At 32.6% G+C, this 21,896-nt stretch overlaps 1 protein-coding gene across 5 annotated transcripts; it reads right to left on the bottom strand.

Annotated features, from left to right (window-relative positions):
- Nucleotides 1-3,050: 3,050 nt before the first annotated feature.
- On the bottom strand, nt 3,051-21,284 carry LOC105671435 (ataxin-2 homolog). Of its 5 annotated transcripts, none has more exons than XM_067353999.1 (10): nt 21,158-21,284; nt 11,318-11,470; nt 11,137-11,245; nt 9,983-10,306; nt 9,675-9,911; nt 8,787-9,099; nt 7,367-7,656; nt 6,732-7,292; nt 6,489-6,645; nt 3,051-5,907 (listed from the first exon to the last, which is right to left on the bottom strand). In XM_067353999.1, exons 2-10 carry the CDS (start codon nt 11,398-11,400, stop codon nt 5,375-5,377), a joined length of 2,607 nt encoding a protein of 868 aa, XP_067210100.1. In that variant the 5' UTR covers nt 11,401-11,470; nt 21,158-21,284; the 3' UTR covers nt 3,051-5,374. The 5 variants fall into 5 exon arrangements, with proteins under 5 accessions (XP_067210100.1, XP_067210102.1, XP_067210101.1 ...); XM_067354001.1 differs by having other exon boundaries at nt 11,363-11,470; XM_067354000.1 differs by lacking the exon at nt 21,158-21,284 and adding an exon at nt 12,152-12,803.
- Between the last annotated feature and the right edge of the window lie 612 nt (nt 21,285-21,896).

Genomic DNA, 21,896 nt, shown 5'->3' with positions numbered 1-21,896 from the left:
GATGCTTTTTAACTGTTAAAAAATTACATTATTATACCATAAGACTATCGTGAGTTTTTTTACAAAGAAGTGTCAAATTTTACACATTTAATTCCTTAGCATTTTGATTGACAGAAATTACAAAACTTAATATTTAAAAAATTTTTATCAAGTCCCTTGTTTCTGGTTATTTGGAAATAATATTTTATCAGTTACATTTAAAAAATAATTTTATTACAGGTAAATAAAGATAAAATAATATTAATATTGTCACATGGGATATATATAAAATGGACCAATTTAAATATATTTTTTTTTCTATCTTTCTGGTTATATTTGCTCTGATTTGAGAAATATTTTATGAATTATAGATTATATAATAGATTATGTTTAATTTATTTTTGTTACACTCAAAAAAATGATCTTGCAATAATAGCTAAAATTTTCTAGGTGTAAAAAATTAACTAAAACAGATAAATGATTAGCAACTGTTGTGATATCGCATATGTAATTACTTAATCAGTTTAGATGACAGAAACAGAATATATATCTGTATTGTTTGTGAACTTTAAAAAGAAAGTTTCTCTAAAGCGCCTATCTATATAAGATCAATCACGTGTTAGATCATGCAATGAATAACATTTAGCAATGGCACCTAAATTTTTCAGAAGCTATTGCTAGAACATTACTGCTATAAATTCTGTATGTGACAAACAATGTTTTCACAGATACGAAAAATAGCGATACATTCTTGTTGCGATATCTAGAAATCTAACTACATCAGCGAAATATTTTTTTGAGTGCAGTGTCACAGACGAACAATCTGAAGGAAAATAGGAATTCTTATTTTATCAGTGCACAGAAAATACAAATTTTTCACTGACGTAGCAAATTTTATGTTGTCATAGCAAAATATGTCAGTTATTATATGAACAGCAAAGAGATTTATTACCGATACTAATTTTATCAATTAAAATTTAATTTAATTAGAGACTCACTTGCATCCACCCGTTCTGCAGAACGTCGTTGATTATTATAAAAATTTTTATATAAATTTAAAATCCCTTCTCACATTATTGTCGGAAGAGCAAAGAAGAGCTGATCGCTAAATATCAAATCATATCTCTCTCAATGAGTTTATATGAGACCCATTTATCTTTCACATGTTGGGACACTGTTGAGTGATAAATTTTAGTTCTTTTCTCAGCCGTGAATCTGCTTCGACCATGGTTCTTCAAAATCATATCATCTATTACTGATGGCGCGTGGCTGTGAGGCAAATTTTCAAGATCTGCATCACAGGATCTGAACTTTTCAAAGCAACACATTGATCACTCACTATTGCCAAATGTCATACTGATGTTTCGTGTTGCCTCAGCCGCACTATGACTGAATTTGAACTCATATAAATAAATTATTATAAGCGAATTTCCTTACTTTCCATCTCGAATTAAAAAAATCACGTATAACGTACGTTACAAATGAAGCTGTACATACACATTAATATGGAAGACTTTTCAAATGATACATATACATTCCATTAGATGGCAATCCCATATTTAAGGAGACTGGATATTGCACCGAGGTATGAGGTTGCACTCCAACTGGTATATTCGATTGTGGAACATTTACATTAATAGTGGACAAAGACTGTTGACTATAGACATTCTTGCTTGTAGTTCCTGGTGAAGACGGAGTGTAATTGGATCTCATCAATTTGCTAGTGTTACCATTTTTCTTTTTCAGTGGCGGTGAAATATATTTGCCTTCAGTAGGTCTTGCTTGAATTAAATATAACAGAATGTATTAATTTATAATTGTTATCTAATGTGTAATTTCACGAGTTTCTATGATTTTCAAAACAATACAGAAATTTTTACCAGTAATATGTCAAATCTAAGCAAAAATTTTAAATAGAAATTTGTAATAAAAGAATTTTCATAAATAAAAGGCAATTATAAACTGCTTTAATACTTGCTATAAATTAAAATTTATAAGTTGATGTTATTTATCTGATTTAAATTGAAATATTTTGGCAAGAAAACTATGGAAAAAATTTGAAGTTTCCTTAGAAATGTTTAAATTTCGGATGACTGAGTTTATTGTGACCTACACTGATTTTTTATTCCCATTGTAAAAATTATATAACATTTTTGGATTTAGACACATCTCTTTTTTTGAAATCTTGTGAAACATTACATGTATTAATATATTAACCGCAGAAACACTAGTTTGCGATGCTGTCTGGCTAATCGCTGTAAACTAAACATTCAGCTCTTAGGTCACAAATGACCCAGCCATCGCCAGATGACAGTTAATAGCTAAAAGTAAAAGCTCAAAATATTTCTCTCAAAGTTCACCACAGCTGCAAATCTTTCTTCATCATCATCATTTTCTAATGCTAATCTAGCTTTATGGTTTGGTTGAGATTCAATTTCATTTGCTATCTCAGCATCCTTTTGTTCTTGTTCCTTATAATCCTTGGTATCTTTACATTGAAGTTGTAGAGTAGCCAACCAAGGAAGGTTTAAATGTCGTTTGAACTTCGTAATCTTGTTCGTTCTTATGGAACATCTCATTAACATCCATTCTAAAAATCAGAAAAATTCATACAACTCATCGTTCGTTAAATTCTCTCCTGCAACAATTTGCGGAACTTACAGCAGCAGCATCTAATTCTAAATCAGCACCGTTCATTGTGATGGGTGCATCCTAAGGTTCGAGTTCTTTCTCAGCAATTATACCATTAAACTTACAAATGGCTGAGATACTATCCGTTTGGAAAGTATCTCTTATAGCATATTCTAAATCAACATCCTTGAAATGCATATCAACAACTTGGTGTGGTTTAAACATTAATTTTTCTACTACAGTTTCCACGTTGATCTTGTCCGAGTTGTCTGTTTTATGAGCCATTTGTAGTACTGTATTATTTGCATGACAAGATGTTGAACTATAAAAAAACAGAAAGTTCACATTATTAAAAACGGCCATTTCATCGACATAACCTATAGTTTACATGCATTTTTTATAAATTCTAGATTGAAGGTAAAGAAAAAAACACAAGAAAATTGGTTTTTAACGTATTAATTTTATTTTGATGTTTTCCATTTTTTTAAATCTCTTCGATATAAAATTTTTTTAACGATGCCACACACTCCATTCTCTGTCAGGCAAAAGTTGTTTACACTTCCATCTGTTTATATACACGATTAGGTTTAAGGCCGTAGTTGTTCAATTTTCTTTTCCCAATCGGTATCTAGCATGGACTAAGAATATTCTGAACAAAATTTTTTAACGAAGGGGAACGATGATTCAAGGGTAAAAAAGAATTGTAAGTACATCGGATTCTTTCGTCCGACTTTTATATCAGTACGACGCTGCACAACGTCAATCTATTTAAACTAACACAAATAAAGCGTAAATATATAAATCGAAAAAGTCCGATACTTGCAATCCCTTTTTTCTCCACATCCCTGTCGCAATTGGCAGTATACGCTGCGCTCAGATATACTCTTATGTCCATGATATATCTGCATCGAGCATCTGCATTTTTGTGTACTAGAGATACATAATCAACAAACGATTCATGCATATTTATCAATTGCGTTGCCTTATATATTTTTACTGAACAATGTTACTTATTAAATATTAGGTTTAACAATTGATTTCTAAATAACGACAAAAATAATAAAAAAAAAAATGTTATATGTTCTTCTGCCAATTTATCGATTATTTTATGCAGCAGTCATTATAAAACTCTATATTGATAAAGTAATATTTAAGCAAAAATAAATTAATAATATACAAAAAGTCTTATATAATTCGGATAATAACAAAGATAATAATATTGTGTTTTGTTTATAAATATTTTGAGTAATTATTATACTCATACTACTAAGGTAAAGTCAAATTGCATTGTTTTTCTATGTGTCTGTAATTTTTTTAAATTTAATATTTACTGAATTATTGTATCATTACGAAATATAGATGTTATTAAGCTACAAAAAGTATACAAGCAGTAGTGTGGAATTTATTGAAACAGACACCTTTTTTTTAAATTTATATAATATTCGATATGCAAATTATGTACCTCTCTCGGATGCTTAATGTTCGTATTGCTAACATTTAACACAATTTATTTTTTGTGCAGATGTTGCATCTATACGCATACTCGGTGTAGTCTTTCGCATTCGAATATATCCTGCGTATATCAACGTCTCGTAACAAAACTCATCAACAAATCGCAGAATAGCACATTCTGCTGATACCCTGCACTCCAACTTTGTCAATTATCGCTCATTTCGTTCAGGTCAGATTCGAAAAAATTGCAATCGTCCTATCCTCTCTTCTTTCCCTTCGAGATTTTTTTGCAAGAGTGATTAATATCGAACCAATCAGAAAAATATATTATGTAGCTACATCAAAATTCATGCGGAAAAGTGAAATCTATTACGCAAATAAAAAATTTCTCTTCTTATTAGTTTTTAATAAAAATCGAAATTAAATAAGAGCAGAATACGTACTTTCACATATATCAACAATTTTAGCTTTTATATGAATTTTGGTATTATATAGCATACTTTTTTGTTGGAAAGTTGAGCGTTTAAATAAGAAAAAAATCAATGAAGGAGTAAAGGGAGAGGATAAGACGTTTGCAATTTTCGGCTGAATCTTAGTTTAATTATTTTATGAAGTAGTGCAAGCTATGTTTGTACGAAAAAATCGAAATTTATGAATTTAAAATACGCCTATTAAACGAGCGGTCCTTATCCTCATTACGTTAGGCACTACTCAATAAAAATGCATGATATCAAAAAAAATATATATTTAAATCCCCTAACACATTAATTTGATAAAAGTAAACTCGTGGAAATTTTGCGGAATTATATAATGACGAACGATTCTTTTTTGTAATTTTAAAACTTGATTGAAATAATCAACGATGAAAGGTTTTCAGGGACTCGGTAATACATGTATAGGTCATTAAGCGACAATCGACCTACATTTGAAGAAGTTACTTTCAAGATAGTAGAAGAATAGTTCTTCGATTATTTAAAATTATTTGGAAACGACATTCAGAATACTGTGTTGTATCGTTTGATTAAAGAATATTGTTCTTCCATTTTTTTTCGTTGCAATAAAATATGCAAGATAACTGTTTCAACCGTTTCATCAACGTGGAAAGCTCAATTCGCTTAACAGCTGACGCGCTCAATTTACAGTGTTTATTGAGTACAATTGTTAAAAATTAAAAGTTTGTAGTGGAAACAAGTGCTCGTTCTGAAGTAATCAATCAGTATTATCGTGAAAGTAACTTGATTTTGGAGATCTTATTCTATTTTTTGCAGAATACTAGCACTCTTTTTTTTCCCTTGACTTTTTTGTGTCGCGACTACTGATTGTGCGGTAGAATGACTGGTATAGTTTGCTGCGCGCCCGGTGGCGGCTGCGGTGGCAGGTATTGCATATGTTGCGGTGGAAGTGGTAGGTGAGGTGGAATTATAGGACACATTATCGGGTAACTCGGGGCGTGACCTTGGGGCGGTGGTTGCGGATATGTGGGCTGTGGAGTGCCGGGTGGATTGTAGGCGCCCGGTGTGTGTGGCTGATTGGGGTTGGCTGGGGACGGTGTTTGGCTAGGTGGTTGTTGAGCTACATGTGGATGTGGATGAGTGTGCGGGCCCATATATTGTATACCGGGGGCTTGCGGCCCCTGCGAGTCGTGATGATGATGATACGGCGTGGCCATGTGCGGCGGCGGCGGCGGTCCCTGAACCATGCGTACTGCCATTTGCTGATACGGTTGTCCGGGATAAGGCACCTGGAAGGGAGGATGAATCGCTGGAGCTAGTAATGGTTGTCCCGTTGCGGCGGCCACTTGCATCTGCGACGCTATGTCTGGTGCACGATGTTGCATCATAGGCACTGTAAGAAACAAGACGTCGTACGTTATACAATGTTTCTTTCAAATCAATACATAACGATGTCATTTTCTTCTCTCTGTTAGTTTTCTTTAGTGTCTTTTCTTCATTATTTGTTTATTTTTAAGGTAAAGTCGAAAGGTTTTCCCGAGATACTCGCAGGTTGCCAAAGTCTTGCGGAAAAGTAGCGATTGTAGATTCTTTTTGAGTGGGAACTGAATCTGTTATCACTGGCGTGCGAAAACAACGCACCAATCAATACGCCACAATCGTCGACCAAGTTTCAAAAGTGTTGTATAAAATATAGATGTAGAAATGAATTCTTATAAGATAATCAAAATTCTTGAAGCGGAAATTTAATTATTTGTTACGAAAGGTATTAGGTTGCGCCACATGGAATTGCTGATATAGTATTTTATTGGTAGAAAACTATTAATGCTAATGTAATGCGTATTCTGATTAAACTCATTTTGTCAAAAGCGCAATGTTTTTCGATCTAGAAATTGGTTTTTTGATCTAGAAGTGGAATAGCTCAGCTATAACTACGGATACAAATGTATTGCGCACTCGAAGCATGATACTGACCCTTTCGAAACCTTGTCACTTGTTGAGTAGGTGGTTGGCTGAAAGCTGTTTGTGTTACATAGGCTGGCATAACAACAGTCGCAGGCATGGTCGCTCCCGTATACTGAGGCGTCTGAGGTGTGTGTGGCCGACTAGGTGTTGGGGTGCTAGGAGAGCGCTACAAATTACACAAATTTCATTATTTAAAAAGTTCATCCTCTCTAGCGCAAGTTGATAATGTATGTTACTGATAATGTATCTTACTGGTGTAAATGGTTTGGCATTTGGATTAAATTCTTTAGCATTTGGATTTAACGTAGACTTCTTGAAAGCAGTAGTTATTTTATCGACCGTAGGTTCCGGCGGGGATTGTTGTACTGTCGGGGTATTTTGCGCTTGTTGTTGTTGTTGTTGCTGTTGCTGCTGTTGTTGTGGCGGCGGAGGTGGTGGTGGTTGTTGTTGCTGCTGCTGTTGCTGCTGCTGCTGCTGCTGCTGCTGCTGAGGCGGACTCGTGGATCTTACTGCTAATGAACCAGATGGCGGCTTACTGGTGATAGCAGGTTCCTCCGGTACATTTTGATGACTATTATGCTGTTGCGATGCTGGTTGTTGCGGTTGCTGCTGCGGACTTGTATGCTGATGAGAAGTTTGATGATGTGACTGATTCATGGGAGAGGCGGAATGCACATCCTGCTGATGCTGATGCTGCAGCTTTCTGGGAATTTGAGGTGTATCTGACAGTCCTTGCGATTCTGTTAATTTAAATTCCGCGGCAAACTGTCGTAATTCTGTGTGCTGCTCATCTCTTCCGCGTGGCGTCGGGACCTTGAAATAAAACTTATGAGTGAATAAACTCTCACAATTTAAATAGAAAAATTATTTTAAATTACAATATGTACCTTTCTGTGATCTGATTTGTGTATGACTATTTGCCCTTCTACGGAATTCTGTTGCGGTAATGATGTATGTTGTTGGTGCGAAGATTGTTGCTGCTGATGAGAAGATGCAGCATTTGATTGAGGAAATGGCGCTGGTGGCGCTTTGTCAGCTTGATAAACCTGCTGCCTGCCGGGTCGTTCGCGTTTATCCGTATTTAATTTATTTGAAGACGTTTGCTGCTGCTGCGGTGGAAAGCCTACTTGCGGCATTGAAGGAGTACCTTGAGTTTGCGGTTGATTCGGTTGGATTACTGTATCAAGAGAATTTATTAACTATAGTATCTTGATACAAAAAACTGTCATTATATATGTATCGCATACATTATAATAACTCACATTATTAAATCACTAAACAAATGTCAACTTCTTAGGTAATTTATGATCATTTTTACAAATATAATACATTAATTCTTTAACTATTAACATTTGATAGTACTATTAAAAACATGTCATAAAAAAAAAATTTTTTAATAATTTTTATATTATTTCTAATATTATTATATATATATTTTAAAAAATACACACATCTAATGGAAATTTTACATTTAAGATTTCTTAGAATATTAAACTCAAATCTGCAATCAAAATTTTAGAATTCTGCATTGTGAATTCAACGCATCAATTAGAAACTCTAACATTATATTTTATATAAAATTTTTTCAGAAAGTTTCTAAGAATCTTTAATTAAAAAATTTAGATGTAAATTTTGTAACACAAGAATAAAGAATAGAAATTCTAAAGTAAAATAAGTTCAAAAATAGTTCTTGACGCTTAATCTCAATGTGTAAATAAAAATTGTAATACACAATAAATTTGCTTTATATTTTATAGAGATAATATTCCCTTGAATATCCCTCGAATTTAATTATTATATCAAATTCAAATATAAAAAAATTAAATTCTTAGAAATAAAGTTTAATAAAAATAAAATAGTGTTCTTTTAACTTTGCGTTTAATATAATTGTGTAAACATTAAGTCTGCCATATTAAATGAGAAAATTTTGTATCAGATTTCATTTCAATATTTCTAAAAAGTCTATGGATACTGTGTTTTGCAAAAATCTTATAAATAAAACACTTTTTTTAAAATAATATACAGGGTGTCCCACACGAAACTTTAAATTCTTCTCATTTAAAAACTATTGTCGTCTCGACATTTTGGCATTAGGAATTTTATCTCAAAATGATTTCAAGAATGTGTCATTACCGAGTGATGCGGTTAGAGGACTACAAACCTACACTTTATTCAATATTTAATGTTATTTATATAAATGTATGTTATGTATATATGTATTACTAATACTTAAAGGATGAATATAGTCCTTTTTTATTTTTATCAACATATTAAAAAATTGAATAAAATGTAAGTAAACTAACATACCTTGCTGCGATTGTGTAGTTGGCGGAGGCACAAACGGCTGCGGTGGATTATTATATGTGACCATTCCATTAGGTGGCAATCCCATATTTAAAGAGACTGGATGTTGCACCGAGGTATGAGTAGGTTGCACTCCAACTGGTATATTAGATTGTGGAACATTTACATTAATTGTGGACGGAGACTGTTGACTGTAGACATTTTTGCTTGTAGTTCCTGGTGAAGATGGAGTGTCATTGGATCTCATCAATTTGCTAGTGTTACCATTCTTCTTTTTTAGTGGCGGTGGAATATATTTGCCTTCAGTAGGTCTTGCCTGAATTAAATATAACAGAATGTATTAATTTATAATTATTATCTAATCTGTAATTTCACGAGTTTTCACGATTTTCAAAACAATACAGAAATTTTTACCAGTAATATGTCAAGTCTAGGCAAAAATTTTAAATAGAAATTTGTAATAAAAAAATTTTCATAAATAAAAAGTAATTATAAACTGCTTTAATACTTGCTATAAATTAAAATTTATAAGTTGATGTTATTTATCTGATTTAAATTGAAATATTTTGGCAAGAAAACTGTGAAAAAAATTTAAAGTTTCCTTAGAAATGTTTAAATTTCGGATGACTGAGTTTATTGTGACCTACATTGATTTTTTCTTCCCATTGTAAAAATTATATAACATTTTTGGATTTAGACACATCTCTTTTTTTGAAATCTTGTGCAACATTACATGTATTAATATATTAACCGCAGAAACACTAGTTCGCTATGCTGTCTGGCTAATCGTTGCAAATTAAACATTCAGCTCTTAGGTCACAAATAACCCGACCATCGCCAGGTGAGAGTAAATAGATAAAAGTGAAATCTCAAAATATTTCTCAAGTTTACCACAGCTGCAAATCGTTCTTCTTCATCACCATTTTCTAATTCTAATCTCGCTTTATGGTTAGGTTGAGATTCGATTTCGTTTGCTATCTCAGCAGCCTTTTGTTCTTGTTCCTTATAATCTTTTGTGTCTTTACGTTGAAGCTGCAGAGTATAACCAACTAAGGAAGGCTCAAATGTTGTTTGTACTCCGTAATCTTGCTCGTTCTTACGGAACATCTCATTAACGTCCCAACCATTCTAAAAATCAGAAAAATTCATACAACTCACTGTTTGTTAAATCTCTTCTGCAACAAATTTGCGGAACTTACAGCAGCGCCATCTAATTCTAAATCAGCACCGTTCATTGTGGTGGGTGCATCCCAAGGTTCAAGCTCTTTTTCAGCAATTATACCATTAAATTTACTAATGGCTGTATCCGTTTGGAAAGTATCTCTTATTGCATATTCTAAATCAACATCTTTGAAATGCATGTCAACAACTTGTTGTGGTTTAAATATTAATTTTTCTACTACAGTTTCCACTTTGATCTGGTCCGAGTTGTCTGTTTTGTGAGCCATTTCTATTACTGTATCAAACACGCTAGAATATGTTTTAAATATACCCTCATATACTGCCTTATTTTGCGTATGAACCTATAATAATAGAAAAAAACGTTATGTTACAATATGCCAAAATACGATGATAATTATAGCACTTTTGAATGAATGGATTTTCAACGATCCAAAGTTAATGACGTCGTTGCATCGTCTCCGCCAAAGCTGCTTGAATTCATAGTAAAATTTAGTGATTAATTGATGGATCAAAATCCATTCAATCAAAAACGCTATTAAAATTTATAACAATATCTCTGTAATATGTATAACAAAATCTCTCTAACCTGGAAAATGGTTGTGTAGTGGATGAAAGACTATGTAGATTATTTTGTTACTACATAAATTATTAAAAAATATTTTCTTGAAAAATTGCTATTAACAATAAGTTGCATATTGTTAATAGCAATTCAAGGACATTGCAAATATAAATTTTTATTTTTTTGAAAAAATAAATAATAAAAAATATGTTAAAGTCAGAACAAATATCAATCAAAATATAAGATAAACATTAGTCTTCATTTTTATGCCCTATCTTTTATGCAACTATTTTCATAGTCCCTGAAAGTTGCTTATTTTTTTATTCCCATACAATCATCTTCAGGTCCATATATTGAGATTGTTCAATTTATTCTTGATCTTCAATCTTGTTTTAATGACAAATACAAAATTAGAATATCACATTTTTTCCCTTTTTTCATTTTTTACCTTTACTTTTTCTTTCTCTAACTTGGTCACATTGTTATATAAAAGTAGTAGAACAATGTAAAAAAGTGTAAAAATAAAAAAATCTTAATTTATATAAGAATAAAGATCTCATAAAAATAGAAAATCTCAAAGATACAACTTGATTGCTCAAGTATATTTGTTACCTGTACTATGTTGCCAACATTACTAGCAACTGCATGCATAAAATGACCGTTATTGTAGACCCCATCGGTCACAACACATCTCTCCTGTGGGTTACGTGCTCGTGGAGACCTGGAAAGAAGTATCGATGCAAAGAAAACATTTTTGTCACTGACAATATATCACTGCATTTGGATATTGTACCTGCCATTATGATCTTGACGAGGAAAGCCAAGAGATTGGCAGTACCTGTTATTGTTGGAACGATTTTTCCTCTTGCTATTCATCCTGCTTGACGGTTCGTCGCCAGTAGCTGGTGGATTTCTGCCGCCGGTTTGTTGGGGGCTCTCTCGTTTCCTAGTAGGGACCGGAATTTTGACTAGTTTCACAGTAACCGCTCTATATCGAAAAAAATCCGTTTTCTCGTCCACTGATGACAGAGAGAGAGAGAGAGAGAGCGAGACAAGTACAGCCGCGTACTGCGTTTACGCGATGCTTTCAAATGATTTCTCGCGAATTCGCGAGACTAATTAATAAGCGACGGAGAAAGAGAAAGAGAAGGAAGAAAAGATCACGCGAACCGTAGAAACTATCATTCACGATAGTTTTTAGATTAGGTTATACTCCAGCAAACGTTGAACGCAAAGTGGCGCACGGCGTTCGAACGTGACGTGCGAGGGCGAACGGATTCGGTCTTGATGCCGAGTATGACTCCGAGCGCGATTTGTTAATCACAGGACGTCGCCAATCACGACTTTTACGACTTAATAGTTCGTAGTTTAAAACAGTGGACGCGCGTTTATAAATACAACACGTATACAACACAACAGGAGAGCAAGCGCACAAGCTGACTCCACTGCGGTCGTATTCCAACGTCTATCGATGACTGTCGATGACGAAGTGACGTAACGACGGCTGTCTCTCAGGGAGAGCGCAGGAAGTTGTGTTGCAGATCGGCCGTCCGCGAATCCGCGGCCGACGAACTTCGCGAAAGGAGAAAGATGGACGTCGGATCGATGGTCTGCAAATAGCACGTACCAAACAGCGGTGGTGATCCGCAAAAATATGCGTGTGTATTATTTCCTGTTTCAACTGATCAACATGTGGAATAATACGATAAGCTCACAACCTCGCAACGTACTTTATAAGTTGGTGATCACATTCAGATGCAATCGCCATCTGGTGGATGCTTGTCTATTCTGCTCGCTTTCGTCTATATACTGCTCGTCTATAGTTTTAATTGCACTTTTGGTGCTGCAAGTGATATAAGAGATTTGTTCGCGTCGCAATGCCTCAACCATAGACGTAGTAAGTATAGACTGTTCGTTCTCTGTCTCTACGCCTAGGCCTACTGCACAAGCTCTTCCGTAACGCGTTAGAGCGACATCCCATGGCATGTATGGTTCGCGAACGCGTATCGCGTAACCAATCAGAAGCGTTGCGCGTTTCCGTTACGCGTTTACATTGGATGCGTTGAGAAAACACAACGGTTGTATGAGCGCTCATCGCCATTGGAGTATTCTATCAGATCTTTTAGGGCCACTTTTTCCAACGTCGGTTAACTTTAACCACAGATGTCTATACTAGTACTAGATCGCTAACTTTAGACTTTGACCACGGTGTAAGAATATAAGGTGATTTCACGGCAACAAATTTTTGTGATTTTCCTGTCATTGTTCCACATTGAACCGCTAGGTGGCTACGTATTGAGGGACTTTAAATATATATATATATGCATATATATTGAATATATATATATGCATGTATATATATACATATATAGAAATTTTATTAAAATTTTATTGTCCTGCGGAACTTAATTATAAATATTCATTTTCTTAAAGAAACTTAATTTTTTATAAAGACTGGAATACATTATTAATTATTTTTTCTGCAAATTTAACTAAAAATAATTTGTTATAAAAAAATAAAAAAATTTTTGTCAGAAATATATATTTTTATACACAATGTTAAAAGTTTTATTTTAAAAAATTTGTATTATTTAGGACTATAATTATATATAGATGTGCTTTAGAGATTCATCATCTATCCTTTTCTATCCACATCTATCTACATCTTCTATCCTTTTTTACTTGGGATCTTGCACCAACGTGACATCTTAGGTCTGTTCTTTATAGCTGAACTGGCAGCACTAGTTCAGAGTTTATTTTTCTCCTTTCAATGTGGAAGGAAAAAGATAAACTGTGAACTAGTGTAGCGAGTTCAGCTATAAAGAACAGACCTCTTGTGTGACATGCCTTAACTATGACATCTTGATCACAGATTTTTTGATAGAATACAATGGTCGTGAAATCCAAGATCTATAGAGAGAAGGTTACCTCATGCGCAAAGAGGGACGAGGGGCAAGAGGGGCTAATGCTGTGCGGGGCGAGCGGCAAGAGGGGCAAATGCTGAGCGGGGCGAGCGGCAAGAGGGGCAATGATGATCTCATCGTCAAACAGTAGCTGTCTCTCTCGCACGCTTTAGTGTTTTCTCTCTCGCTTCTTTAATATAGAAATGCTTTGAGTTTTTATCGAAAAAATACTTTTATTTTGTAAAATATTGATAGCACTGGAAATTGCGTAATAAAAATTGAAAAGTAAATTAGAAAGGCGCTATAAATTACATATATTGCAAATTATAGCGCTAGATATTTAACGTTTATAATGTTAAATATCGCTGCAACAGATGCATTTGTAATACAAATTGCTTTGTACTCGTATTTAGACTGTAATATCAATGAAAATAAAATATAATTTGGGGATATACACAAAAAACATCATTTGTAAAGTAGTAAAATAAAAGAAAAAATAGTACATATTTAAAAATTATTTTTAAAATAATATTTACTGTTTATATGCATTATTTACAAAAGAAATACTATAAAGAAATTTATTTTTTATATTTAATTGTAAAAACCTCAAAAATTGTCAAGAAATTGTAACTGAAATTCATAAATGTAAGTACAATTCTAGGATAATATAAAAAGCATCATACACAAATTTATTATGATACAAACTTAAATAATGAAATTGTAATATATGTTTCAATATTGCAAATGTGAATATATTTATATGATAAAATTTACAAAGTGTTAATAATTTTTAAATATTTGCTAATAAAATATTATTGAAATGTTTCTGTTGAACTCTTAAAATAATTCTTTAAAACAAATATGATGGGGTATATATTAGGGATCATTAAATATGCGACAACATTGTGATTATAAAATTTTATAAGTATCTATAATAAAAATTAAGTATAATAAATATAATAAGTATATAAGTATAATAATAAAATTTTTATAAGTATCTATAATAATAAAAATACATATATGTTGTATTAATCTGTTAATATAAAGAAATTTATTTGTGTTAAATTAATTAATAATTTTTTTATATTAACAGATTAATACAACATATATGTATTTTTATTATTATAGATACTTATAAAAATTTTATTATTATACTTATATACTTATTATATTTATTATACTTAATTTTTATTATAGATACTTATAAAATTTTATAATCACAATGTTGTCGCATATTTAATGATCCCTAATATATACCCCATCATATTTGTTTTAAAGAATTATTTTAAGAGTTCAACAGAAACATTTCAATAATATTTTATTAGCAAATATTTGAAAATTATTAACACTTTGTAAATTTTATCATATAAATATTCACATTTGCAATATTGAAACATATATTACAATTTCATTATTTAAGTTTGTATCATAATAAATTTGTGTATGATGCTTTTTATATTATCCTAGAATTGTACTTACATTTATGAATTTCAGTTACAATTTCTTGACAATTTTTGAGGTTTTTACAATTAAATATAAAAAATAAATTTCTTTATAGTATTTCTTTTGTAAATAATGCATATAAACAGTAAATATTATTTTAAAAATAATTTTTAAATATGTACTATTTTTTCTTTTATTTTACTACTTTACAAATGATGTTTTTTGTGTATATCCCCAAATTATATTTTATTTTCATTGATATTACAGTCTAAATACGAGTACAAAGCAATTTGTATTACAAATGCATCTGTTGCAGCGATATTTAACATTATAAACGTTAAATATCTAGCGCTATAATTTGCAATATATGTAATTTATAGCGCCTTTCTAATTTACTTTTCAATTTTTATTACGCAATTTCCAGTGCTATCAATATTTTACAAAATAAAAGTATTTTTTCGATAAAAACTCAAAGCATTTCTATATTAAAGAAGCGAGAGAGAAAACACTAAAGCGTGCGAGAGAGACAGCTACTGTTTGACGATGAGATCATCATGCTCTCCCCTTCCTTCGTCGCCCCTCGCCTACAAGCTGTTTCTAGCTCCCTCCTTACTTCGTTGCCCTTCGCCAACAAGCTGTTTCTAACTCCCCCCTTACTTCGTCGCTCCTCGCCTATAAGCTGTTCTAGCTCCCCCCTTACTTCATCGTCCCTCGCCCACAACCGGTTTGCCTGAGGTAACCTTCTCTCTATAGATCTTGTCCCTCGCCCACAACCGGTTTGCCTGAGGTAACCTTCTCTCTATAGATCTTGCGTGAAATCACCTTATATTCTTACACCATGGGAAAAACTGAGGCTGGCAGGATTTCCGGTTTCGGCCATGACATCCTACAACAAAATGGCCGCTCAACAACTGCTCAACAACTGCTCAACAACTGCTCAACAACTGCTCGGCATCTTTCAAGAATTTTTACAATATTATCAATTTGTATTATCACGCCGGGTATCACATGTGCATACGCACGTACAGATATACACATAAAGCCCCTTACACAATGCCAGGCAACAGGCAATAGGAATAGAGAATAATGTAGGAAAGAAAAAGAGAGAAATAGCTTTTCTCTCTTTCTCTTGTATGTTATTTCCTGTTCTTATTGCCTGTTGCCTGGCATTGTGTAAGGGGCTTGACACACGCATTGTTGCCATTTTGTTGTAGGGTGTCATGGCCAAAACCGGAAATCCTGCCGGCCTCAGCTCTTTTGACGAAGTTAGCGATCTAGTACTGGTATAGACATCTGTGGCTACGCTAGTCTGCTACACCACTACCGGCGTAGTCGGTACTACCAGAGAGAAACCTGAGAGAGGCCACGCTGCCGTTTTCCGTACGACGCTTTCTCTAGGCCGTACGCTAGTGACGCACGTCCATTTCCGGCCGGCTTAGGAACTAAATAGCCACGTCCATTTTCCGCATCGGTCAAAAAGTCACGTCTATTTTCTGAGATGGTTCATGTCCATGTTATATCCACAAGCGAAGCTATTTACGTCACGCGTCCTTGCCGTGCGTTAGACTGTTTGATCAACAGCAGCGTACAACAAAGAATCAAGCGTTTTTTAATCGAGTAAGGCGAATCGCTTGAATATTAAAGATCCCATATTCGAGACCTACTTTTTGCAACTTTTTTTTCCTTTTTTTGCATTTTTTTCAACTGTATATAATCAAATTAATAAATTAAAATAAAGTTTAATAATAAAATAATGTTAAAATAATGTTAATATAAAAATAATATTTAATAAGCTTTTATTGCAAAATTGTAAAATTATTTTTAATTTTTTTATTAACAATAACAAATCAGTTTTTATTAAATAATTATAAAAAATTTTTTATATTAAAAAATGCTTTTTATAATGTTTTTGTAATATTTAGTACATGCCATGTACAATAAAATATACATATTTTTATATAACTAACATATGATCTGTATTAAAAAATGTTTACTCTTTCTCGATTCTTCAAAAAAAAAAGTATTAATCGTAAAGAGTGATTCAAATAATAATTTCAATGTAGAAAGAAATTCAGTCTCTTATGCAAATGTAATACAAGTAACGATAGCATCGATCTCATTCTTAATAATGTGCAGTGGCTTAACGGAAAATAGTTGGTCTATCACAACGCAGATCAGGTTTCGAGACTGAGTGGTGTCCGATTTTTTTCAAGTTTATGGTACATTTTATATAGATCACATTTAGATTTGATAATTTAACACAGGCTTCGGAATTATTTTATCTTTTCAGCCGATTCTCGTGGTACACGCCTCCTTTCCTCTCTTCACCGCGCGCGCGGCAAACGCTAGGGCCAGCGCCGCCGAGCGTTAGGAGCGGCGCTATCCGATTAATGTTAAAAAAATTTATTAAAAATATTTTTTTCCTCAATAGCAATAGTACCTCATGGGTGACGTGGAAATCTATTGAAATATTTTCACATAATAAATTTAAAAATAAAAAAAAATATTTTTAATAAATTTTTTTAACTTTTAATGATCAAGGAAGAAGAACTCAACATTTATCGGATAGCGCTGCTCCTAACGCTCGGCGGCGCTGGCCCTAGCGGCTGCCGCGCGCGCGGTGAAGAGAGGAAAGGAGGCATATACCACGAGAATCGGCTGAAAAGATGAAATAATTCCGAGGCCTGATTTAACAAGAAATAAGTCAAAGAGATTTATGTAGATTTTTTTACTTTTTTTTACTATTTGTTTATTCATGATACATAATGATACATATATTTATTAATGTGATTATATTTAACAGAAATATGAATATATTTAAAGAAGAACACGTAAAATTTATAAATAACTGAAAAAAGATATATAAATAATTATTTAGTAATAATAATTAATAGTGGTCTTCCACGCTACCCATGAGGTGCCACTAATAGCGCGTTAGATTTTTTTTAAAGTGGATCTTCGCCTGTAGCCCTATTATACCACTTTTTATTACATTATATATTTACAAAAGATATATATATATATATATATATATATATATATATACCGGGTGGGCTATTTTAATCCATCCACGTAAATTTCTCCGTAAGTAAGCCAAATACAGAAAAATGGTTCAGACAAAAGTTGTTCAGGACAATAAGGGTCACCTATTTGTGTTAGTGACTTTGACCTCAAAGTCAATTTTCAAGGTCATTTGAAGGTCAGAGTTATTTTTTTAAATAAACCCCCTATTTTTGATTCCAAAATTTAATAGCTGGTGTCAAGAGCTTTTCAAAACACTATAATGAAGTTATTTTTCATTAAGAACTTCTTGAGTTATGAGGCTTGTAAATTACAGTATTTTGACATAAAATACAAAATATCTTGTAAAACATTCAATTTTTGGGAATCTTACCTTAATACTTTTATGCATAAAATAATGAGACGAATCAATTGATATAAAGAAAACACATAGTTGCTTTCAAGAATAAATATGTAATTTGCAACATGCAACTGCATACTTTTTTTTGAAACCAATGTGTTTTCTTTATACCAATTGATTTGTCTCATTATTTTATGCATAAAAGTATTAAAGTAAGAATCCCAAAAATTGAATGTTTTACAAGATATTTTGTATTTTATGTCAAAATACTGTAATTTACAAGCCTCCTAACTCGAAAAGCACTTAATAAAAAATAACTTTATTATAGTGTTTTGAAAAGCTCTTGACACCAGCTATTAGATTTTGGAATCAAAAATAGGGGTTTTTATTTAAAAAAATAACTCTGACCGTCAAATGACCTTGAAAATTGACTTCAAGGTCAAAGTCACTAACACAAATAGGTGACCCCCATTGTCTTGAACAACTTTTGTCTGAACCATTTTTCTGTATTTGGCTTACTTACGGAAAAATTTGCGTGGATGTATTAAAATGGCCCACCCTGTATATATATGTATATCTTTTGTAAATATATAATGTAATAAAAAGTGGTATAATAGGACTACAGGCGAAGATCCACTTTAAAAAAAATCTAACGCGCTATTAGTGGCACCTCATGGGTAGCGTGGAAGACCACTATTAATTATTATTACTAAATAATTATTTATATATCTTTTTTTCAGTTATTTATAAATTTTACGTGTTCTTCTTTAAATATATTCATATTTCTGTTAAATATAATCACATTAATAAATATATGTATCATTATGTATCATGAATAAACAAATAGTAAAAAAAAAGTAAAAAAATCTACATAAATCTCTTTGACTTATTTCTTGTTAAATCAGGCCTCGGAATTATTTCATCTTTTCAGCCGATTCTCGTGGTATATGCCTCCTTTCCTCTCTTCACCGCGCGCGCGGCAGCCGCTAGGGCCAGCGCCGCCGAGCGTTAGGAGCAGCGCTATCCGATAAATGTTGAGTTCTTCTTCCTTGATCATTAAAAGTTAAAAAAATTTATTAAAAATATTTTTTTTTATTTTTAAATTTATTATGTGAAAATATTTCAATAGATTTCCACGTCACCCATGAGGTACTATTGCTATTGAGGAAAAAAATATTTTTAATAAATTTTTTTAACATTAATCGGATAGCGCCGCTCCTAACGCTCGGCGGCGCTGGCCCTAGCGTTTGCCGCGCGCGCGGTGAAGAGAGGAAAGGAGGCGTGTACCACGAGAATCGGCTGAAAAGATAAAATAATTCCGAAGCCTGTGTTAAATTATCAAATCTAAATGTGATCTATATAAGATGTACCATAAACTTGAAAAAAATCGGACACCACTCAGTCTCGAAACCTGATCTGCGTTGTGATAGACCAACTATTTTCCGTTAAGCCACTGCACATTATTAAGAATGAGATCGATGCTATCGTTACTTGTATTACATTTGCATAAGAGACTGAATTTCTTTCTACATTGAAATTATTATTTGAATCACTCTTTACGATTAATACTTTTTTTTTTTGAAGAATCGAGAAAGAGAAAACATTTTTTAATACAGATCATATGTTAGTTATATAAAAATATGTATATTTTATTGTACATGGCATGTACTAAATATTACAAAAACATTATAAAAAGCATTTTTTAATATAAAAAATTTTTTATAATTATTTAATAAAAACTGATTTGTTATTGTTAATAAAAAAATTAAAAATAATTTTACAATTTTGCAATAAAAGCTTATTAAATATTATTTTTATATTAACATTATTTTAACATTATTTTATTATTAAACTTTATTTTAATTTATTAATTTGATTATATATACAGTTGAAAAAAATGCAAAAAAAGGAAAAAAAAGTTGCAAAAAGTAGGTCTCGAATATGGGATCTTTAATATTCAAGCGATTCGCCTTACTCGATTAAAAAACGCTTGATTCTTTGTTGTACGCTGCTGTTGATCAAACAGTCTAACGCACGGCAAGGACGCGTGACGTAAATAGCTTCGCTTGTGGATATAACATGGACATGAACCATCTCAGAAAATAGACGTGACTTTTTGACCGATGCGGAAAATGGACGTGGCTATTTAGTTCCTAAGCCGGCCGGAAATGGACGTGCGTCACTAGCGTACGGCCTAGAGAAAGCGTCGTACGGAAAACGGCAGCGTGGCCTCTCTCAGGTTTCTCTCTGGTACTACTTATCGCGGCGCGCAACGGTCGAAGTGGGAAAAAATTTGCCAGTCTTAGGGTGAAATCAGATGATACGGAAAAGAGCTGCGGAACGGAGAGTGCGTCATTAAGACAGCCAATCACTTGCGGAATACAATCGTACGCAATAGCTGTGATTGGCTGTCTCAATGACACACTCTCCGTTCCGCAACTCTGTTCCGTATCATCTGATTTCACCCTTACTACGCCAGTATTTTTTGCCACGAGATATTTAAAATTTTTAGCACATGATCAGATTTAGAATATTATTAATTAATAAATATTATTATTTAATAAACTTGCTTTTTTTATCATTTTTACAACGTTATGTGATGTGCAATATTCAGTTTTCAATATTTTATTCTTTTGTACTAAAAGAATTAATTTGCCACGTGTTTGCCATGTGCAAAAAATTAAATATAAAAATATATTTATATAATATATTAAAAATAATTCATTTCATAATTAAATTAAACAGAACTACTACAGAATTGTGGTTTTTTAATTATTTGCTAACAGTATAATGCGTGCATTTCTAAATATGATGCGTTTACCAAAGCTTAAATCGGAAATATAAGACAATTCGTCTGAAGCCAATTTCAATTTTATACTAAAATCTTTAATTATCAATATAATGGAATAAAAACGTTCTTACTTACTGTTCGCAACGAAATGTTCTTGTAAAGATTATCACTTGCAACGAAGAAACGAAATTACGCGTTATCTATGGCGTCAGAACGATGTTCATCATAGAGGTAGAAGGCATAGACTGACGGCAGAGCCAGAGCTGCTAGAAATGAGCGGCAGCATCGCACAAAGGGTGCATTCCACGGACTAAGGAATAGAGGGACGGAGCACAAGCTGTACCGGGGGAGCACGTTTGCGGCGGGGGGGGGGGGGGGGCGCCATATTCGTTTAGTAATCACCACACATAGAACTCACTATTTGCGTATGTGTGAGAAATGAAAGTCAGATCCTGCGCACAATAAACAAAATAGGAAATAGAAATAGGAATAATTATTAAATATTAGAAATAAGAAATTGGAATTATTTATTTAAAAAATAAAAAGAATAGAAAAATTTAATGCATGAATTAAGAAATAAGAATTGGAACTAATTAATATATTTTATTCTTTTGTTAGATATAAAATAATTTCTTTTTTTAATATTAAATGATTATTGCTATTTCTAATATTTTGTCTACTGTATGCAGAGCCTCAGAGTAATAAAAGTTAAAGTATTTTATAAAATTTATAGTACAACAATAATAAAACCGCCTAATCTCTTTACGCTTGTCACTCGTTATGTCTAGTGGCACCACTACACGAGTGTAACCATGTCACAGACACAGAATCTCTGTGTGAGAATCGCTACATCAATATGGCGGAAAGCAGTCCC

Source organism: Linepithema humile, chromosome 4, assembly GCF_040581485.1.
Source record: "Linepithema humile isolate Giens D197 chromosome 4, Lhum_UNIL_v1.0, whole genome shotgun sequence".
Lineage (NCBI taxonomy): Eukaryota > Metazoa > Arthropoda > Insecta > Hymenoptera > Formicidae > Linepithema > Linepithema humile.
Note: the sequence above shows the minus strand (reverse complement) of the source record. Positions and strands in the feature narration are given on the sequence as shown.

Excerpts from the sequence above, each read along its gene's own strand:
- LOC105671435 (XM_067353999.1), bottom strand. The coding sequence starts at position 11,400 with ATGAATAGCAAGAGGAAAAATCGTTCCAACAATAACAGGTACTGCCAA. Across the intron at positions 7,657-8,786 it reads AACTACACAATCGCAGCAAG|TAATCCAACCGAATCAACCG; the intron begins GTATGTTAGTTT and ends CTCTTGATACAG. Across the intron at positions 6,646-6,731 it reads ATGCCAAACCATTTACACCA|CGCTCTCCTAGCACCCCAAC; the intron begins GTAAGATACATT and ends TGTAATTTGTAG.